The 7342-nt window shown below is 34.9% G+C and overlaps 1 protein-coding gene across 1 annotated transcript in view; it reads right to left on the reverse strand.

Moving 5' to 3' along the window:
* LOC106470973 (inactive phospholipase C-like protein 2) overlaps positions 1 to 7342 on the reverse strand; it is a gene marked incomplete at both ends in the record, with an annotated part of 65913 nt that overhangs the window by 9962 nt on the left and 48609 nt on the right. The window contains one exon of the mRNA XM_022399622.1: positions 1445 to 1508. Within this exon, the coding sequence (XP_022255330.1) occupies positions 1445 to 1508 (64 nt within the window). The remainder of the gene's footprint in view (positions 1 to 1444; positions 1509 to 7342) is intronic.

Below are 7342 nucleotides of genomic sequence, written 5' to 3' on the forward strand. Positions count from 1 at the left end.
CAAATGGTGTGATTTTAACTTTAACACTCTGTGTTATTAGTGGACAATAGTAGAATTATCTCTAAAGAAGTACAAATGGTGTGATTTTAACTTTAACACTCTTTGTTACTAGGGGACAGTAGTAGAATTCTTCCTAAAGAAGTACAAATGGTGTGATTTTAACTTTAACACACTTTGTTACTAGGGGACAGTAGTAGAATTCTTCCTAAAGAAGTACAAATGGTGTGATTTGTAACTTTAAAACTCTATGCTGTTAGAAAACAGCGGTGGAATTATACCTGAAAATGTACAGGACCTGTCCTGATAGCGTCATGTTTTCGGACCTGTCCTCATGTTTTCTGCGATATAACGGCAAATCTTCATGCATTATTGAAATTGAACTGACAAGAAACACAAAAACAACAAAAAGAATAAAAAATAACGGAATTCGTTACCGTTTCCCGAAAAAAGAACAAAAGACACGAAGGGTAGTCGAAAATGAAGAGGCACTGATATCTCCATAATTTCACTCCTGCCATAAGAGTGAAAGTGAGCAAAAATATACAACAAATACATATGGACAAGTATTTATGCTTTGTTCCAGATTTTAGTGCAAAGCAACACAAAGATTTGTTTTTGCTCACAGTTGTCCCTAATCTTGGACTGTTATGCTGGAACACTTGGATCCACAATCCGGGTACGCTAACTCCATAATCTCGGACTGTTATACTGGAATACTTGGATCCACAATCCGAGTACTCTAACTCCCTAATCTTGGACTGTTATACTGGAACACTTGAATCCACAATCCGGGTACGCTAACTCCCTAATCTTGGACTGTTATACTGGAACACTTGGATCTACAATCCGGATACGCTAACTCCCTAATCTTGGACTGTTATACTGGAACACTTGGATCCACAATCCGGGTACGCTAACTAATTCTTTACTTTTTATAAAACCCACCATATCTAAAGTAAAAGTTTAACAATCTTTTACCGCTTGTTTAAAGTTCAGATTATCGTCTAAATCTTTGGGATCTCGTAACAAGCCTAAATCTTACTAAATCTCTTTTTATAAATTTTATCGTATAAAAACTCATTTCCAATTTCTAATGTAAAATATGCCATTTCAAAATATTTAATGAACTGCTTATAAAAGTTACAATAGAAATTTAATACTCGGAGAAAAAAATCATTTTACAAAGTCGAGAACAGAACGTATATTATTATATTTCGTCTTTCATGATTATAAAATTATACGAAGCCAATCTATACCAACATAGTTCGAACAGTTCACGTGCCATTAAATGATTCCGCGTGGTTTTACAATTAACTACCGTTCAATGAGGACCACGTTCATTCGCCTACACCTATTAAAAAACAAGGCAACAACAGTCGATAATAACAGATCTTGTTTAAAATCATGTGGGTGAATTTAATAATCACCCAGTTGTGTCACTTACTCCTTGTTCTCCTTCAAGGAACAGATGAAAATCTTCTGTAGTCATATAGTCTTTCCCAGAATACCTGAAATCACAACAGAGTATAGTCAACACGCCAAGAAGGTAATGAAAGAAATACCTGTTGAGCTACTCTGGTATTTTACAAAGTTATTACATTTGATTACAAAAAAATTATCTCGACATCTGCTGAAGTGTTTAAACAACTATTCCTAACTTACACGATGTACGATTTCAGTTATATCTGGAAATTTTTATTGTTAAATAGATACGAGAAGAAAGTGTTTTCCAGAAACTTGGGATAGTTTTTTCTTTCTAATTTTCGATAACATTGAAATCCTGGGCTCGATTTTTTCGCGATTGGCAGAATGCAGATGAGCCATAATGTAGCTTTGCTCTAAAAAACAATGACAACAACAATGATAAAGAAACACAAGAGCCGGACAACTTCAAAACATCGGAACAGATCAAAGCGATGAAGTAAAGTTACACACCTTCATCCCCTCCCTCTTTTTTTAGATAAAAATTTTTTAATCCTGATAAAGGAGCATTAAATAAATACATTTAGATAATTAATAGTTCTGGCATTCATCTAGTTATCTTTTGGTTTGGGTATCATGTTATTATATATATTTAATCGTAGTCTAGGCATTACGTTGGAATGTTTGTGTGACGTTACATCGCAATAAAAAAGAATATAATAGCGCCTTGACCACCAAAGTTGTTTGCTGTAAGTTGCGCAGCCGACAAGGCCTTTCTTCATTACCAGGGCTCGTCAGGTCGGCTAGGCATGCAACAGACAAACAACTAATCTATGGAGCTCGTTTCGTCCACGTAATGCGTTATGTGGTGTAATAATTACGTCAAGGTATCTAGTAAACTGTGAGTTTGGAAATTACGCGAATATAATTAGCTAAGTTTAGTTCTCAGTTACATGAACATGTCTAATTTTTGTCATTTTAAGCATCAAGTAAATTTAATTATATTTGTTTGTTTGTTTTTGAATTTCGCGCAAAGCAACACGAGGGTTATTTAGACTAGAAGGAAGACAGCTAGTCGTCACCACTCACCGCCAACTTTTGGCCTATTCTTTTACCAACGAATAGTGGGATTGACCGTGATATTATAACACCTCTACGTCTGAAAGGTCGAGCATGTTTGGTGGGACGGGAATTCGAAACCGCGACCCTTAGATTGCGCTTTAAGCGCCTTAACCACCTGGCCATGCCAAGCTCATTTTATCTATATAACAATAAGATTGGTTCAAATGTGTACTTCCTAAGAGTACTGTAATCAAAACATAAAACAGGAAATCGCATTGTCTATAGTTAGGCATCTATAAATAAAATATTTCATTAATGAGAAATTTATAATAATCTATTGAAATATGTTCATCTCGATATTTCTTGGAGTATTTTACGGAACCACGGAAGTGTGATCTAAACTTCCATGTTCATCTCGATATTTCTTGGAGTATTTTGTGGAACCACGGAAGTGTGATCTAAACTTTCATGTTCATCTCGATATTTCTTGGAGTATTTTATGGAACCACGGAAGTGTGATCTAAATTTCCATGTTCATCTCGATATTTCTTGGTGTATTTTTTGGAACCACGGAAGTGTGATCTAAATTTCCATGTTCATCTCGATATTTCTTGGAGTATTTTACGGAACCACGGAAGTGTGATCTAAATTTCCATGTTCATCTCGATATTTCTTGGAGTATTTTATGGAACCACGGAAGTGTGATCTAAACTTCCAGCGACAGCAAGTGAATATTGATTCTTTAAAACAGCATAACTTTAAATCAGAGCTCGTTCATATTGTTCAGTCTAGTAGATCTCTTGTATTTTGTTTTTGTTTTATGTGTTCAAAAAAAAATTAAAACCATTATTTTATAAATGATTTTTAAAATATTTATTTTTTGGGTTCCGAAGCTGCTTATGACTGTTGGGACACATTAGGTTCTGATGCATGATCAGTGATTCTCGTTTAGATGTTATCTGGTGGCGCCATCTTCTCTCCAGGGTGGGCCACAATAGGTTCTGATGCATGATCAGTAATTCTCGGTTAGATGTTAGCTGGTGGTACCATCTTCTCTCCAGGTTGCCGTTCCTAATTTAGCAGTGAAGAGGGAAGGTAGCTAGTCAACATCACCCACCGCCAACTCTTCAGTTACTCTTTTAACAACGAATGGTGGGATTGAATATCACATTATAACACCACCATTCCCGAAAGAGCGAGTATTTTAGGCGACCTGCAGATTGCGAGTCGAGCACCCTAACCATAACCCCATGCCAAATCGTTTATATCTTACTCTGTCTTATTCTAAGTCCAAACCTGAGATATCATCGAAATGCACCTTTTTCAATAAAATTACAAGCATTTTCCGAGATGGCATCCCTCCCGGACATCTCCAGTATGCCTTTGCCACTTTTTTCTATAAAAGTAGTGCTATCGTTAATAGATTTCTCCTTACGTCCCTCTTCAGAGGCGGATTTTACGCTTGTTTTAATAAGTATTTATTTTAAAATTAACTAACAACAACAACAACAAAATCTTAGAAATAGCTATGAAAAATATACGAAAACTGAAACGGTGTAATTACCATGTATCTATCCTTGATAATTAAGTAGCACTGTTGATGTGAGAAACATGTACAAATGTTTTCCTAATATTGCCTGAACATCCTCAGCAAGACTCGCGAGGCTTAACATCGTTACAAAATAAATAGATCACCTCAATAAAAAAATAAGATTTAATATTCAAGTATTAGATTCAGCAAGACTTGTGAGGCTTAACATCGTTACAAAATATATAGATCACCCCAATAAAAAATAAGGTCTAATATTCAAGTATTAGATTTAGCAAGACTTGTGAGGCTTAACATCGTTACAAAATAAATAGATCACCCCAATAAAAAAATAAGGTTTAATATTCAAGTATTAGATATCCTGCATTAGAAAGCCTGCAAGAAAGAATAAGAGCCTGTTTTGTCAAACAAGAACAAGTTATATAGTATTGAACACCGAAGAAAACAGGGAAGGAGGTTTTTACAATAATCTGTCACAATAAAAACTACTTTGTAAATACCGTGTGTAATGTAAGGTGATCTCATATGTAGAAATATTTTACTATAAAAAAATAATTAAAACACACAAAAAGCTGCTAAAATACATATTCTATAAATTAAAAGTGTATTTCGTGGTGCCATTTTAATAGTCGCCATTCTCGTAGTTACTCAGTTGAGTCGAAACGTATCTTAAATTTCAATATGGTAAAATAAGACTAGTAGGCCTGAAAACCGAATGACTGTGGATCTGTAGATCCATAATTCGCATCCTATTAGTGAAGTAAAAACACGTTTCGCACTTTGAGGCCCTGTGTGCGTTATAAGGATGAGGGCTGAATTGCACTATTCGGTCAGACAAGAGTAGTCCAAGAGTTGGTGGTGTTGATTAACTGCCATCTCTATCGTCTGTCGATTCAAAATTAGGGATGGCAAGCACAAATAGCCCTTGAGTAGCTCTGCGCAAGTGTTCTAAAACAAAGAAACAAGTAGGTCTGGGTAGACAGCGCGTGCATTATCTATTGTTAGACTTTTCCGGTTTTTCAACGTAATTTATTGCTCCAAAAATATACAAAAGAGGTTATTGTATTAGTTATATAACAAAAGTTTACAGGGCACTTGAAACGTTACAGTCGTATCAACGCAAACACAGTATATGTAAGTATTATAAACAACTGTCTCATGTATTAGTTATATAACAAAAGATTACAGGGCACTTTAAACGTTACAGTCGTATCAACGCAAACACAGTATATGTAAGTATTATAAACAACTGTCTCATTTTTCTGTAATTCTTCTGATATCTTGTGCTTTTAGTAGCTAATCGCCTTTCGTGTATGGGCCAGTACTGGATAGATTAAAGAAATATACGAGCAACGTCTTGCCCCTAAAATACGCTTTCACCTTAATCATTGATGAAAACTTGAAATACAATCTTAACTCTTACACGTTGGTGCAACATCTGCGATCTCTCATTTGTAAGAACATTTTTCCTTTGTTAAGTACAAATGTGGCTTGTATGTTTTCTTAACGTTCATTGTGCTTTCCTGCGTTTTTTTTTTTGTAAAGTTTTTTTGTAAAACGATCTGTTAGAAACATTCCTCTTTGCTACAGATAAAGCGAAGAAACACGTGGAAGTAGTGGAAATAAATAATATATTTGAAAAAAATCACGCTCTCCTTTATCAGGTGTCATTCATCACTAATGCTGTGTTCTGAGACTTATTAAACTGGTTCAGATCCTTACGAATGTGAATGAAACCTCCTTTAATAAGACTTTTAGAAAATAAAAATACACTTAACGCGTGACTACAGCGATTTTCAGAAAAAATCTAATTTCAATTTCCCTCTGTCGGTCATTGATGCATGGATATAAAATTAACATATGTTTGTTCAATCAAACTTTCGTCCAAAAAAAAAGGGAAACTGCTTTTTAGTAACAAGTACCTGGCTCAGTGGAATGGGTGTTGTTCGTTTAATCTTACCAAGAAATCTCATCGATTCGAGACATGCTATGCTTATAGTGAGTGCGTACGTTCAGTTCGCAACTTTTCAAATCTTCACCGCCAGGCGTTTTAGTCTGTGAGTAATTGTCGCTTCTTATCATTACACGCACAATTAGATAAAATAAAAATAAAAGCGCCAGTGAGACTGTATTCGAACTTTCAGAACGTTGACACGTGACCCAAGAACTGATCTACGCCCAGACAATCTACATGGACACATGATCCTGTTGAATATAGCATCTCAACAACAGGTCTATCACAATTAAACTACACCCAAACCTTAAATAATTCAAAAAAGAAAAATGTGGAGTAACACTATCCGCCACCTGTCAGTGTATCATTAAAACTTCAGTATACAGGATAGGTCAAAAAGCACACGGAGATAAGTTTGCAGGAGGGACCTAACCTTTGAACCACGCTGTATTTCTATATAGTAGATTATCTCCTTGTAATATATATATATGGTAAATGTTTTTATTTGTGGTATTCACGGCTTTAGCTTCTTTATATTTAATTAAAATAAAAACGAACACTATTTTAAAAGTTCATTGATCGTCATATTTACATGGTAAGCTAAAATATACACCATTATTTAACAAACGTTTGATCGTCATGTTTACATGGCAAACTGAAATATAACCATTATTTAACAAACGTTTGATCGTCATGTTTACATGGCAAACTGAAATATAACCATTATTTAACAAAGGTTTGATCGTCATGTTTACATGACAAGCTGAAATATAACCATTATTTAACAAAAGTTTGATCGCCATGTTTATGTGGCAAGCTCAAATATACATCATTATTTAACAAAAGTTTGCATGTGTATCCGCTTATAACTGGCGAACAGCTGAACCGATTGTCACTAAATTAGGTATGTAATCTTTGCCCCCCCCCCTCAGATAGTGGCAGGAAAAGGTCGGTGTTCGGATGTTACCATTCCCCACACCTCAGGCATCCCCCTATATTTTTCGTATGCATTACTCCAGCTAGTACAGACAAAAAGCACACTGTATAGAGACGTCAGTATTGGATTGACCAGTTATAGTAAAATCCTGTCAATTCCAATAGCATTTACGTCATATCAAACTATAGACCGGAGAAGAGAGATTCTTAATTAAAGAACCATTTACAAATGTTCTAGTTATAAGCTCTGTAGAAAAAGCGCATATAGATTATGTTATTATGATAACCTGTTCCGTCACAGAATCTTTATATGTATATCCACTACCGGCACTTGTGTTTAAAATTTTTTGTTAAAAATTATAATAAATGATTAATTAAAAACAACGTTTTATATTTTAAAGTGGAAGCCGTACGGCTTC

Source organism: Limulus polyphemus, unplaced genomic scaffold, assembly GCF_000517525.1.
Source record: "Limulus polyphemus unplaced genomic scaffold, Limulus_polyphemus-2.1.2 Scaffold4330, whole genome shotgun sequence".
In the NCBI taxonomy this organism is placed as follows: Eukaryota; Metazoa; Arthropoda; class Merostomata; order Xiphosura; family Limulidae; genus Limulus; species Limulus polyphemus.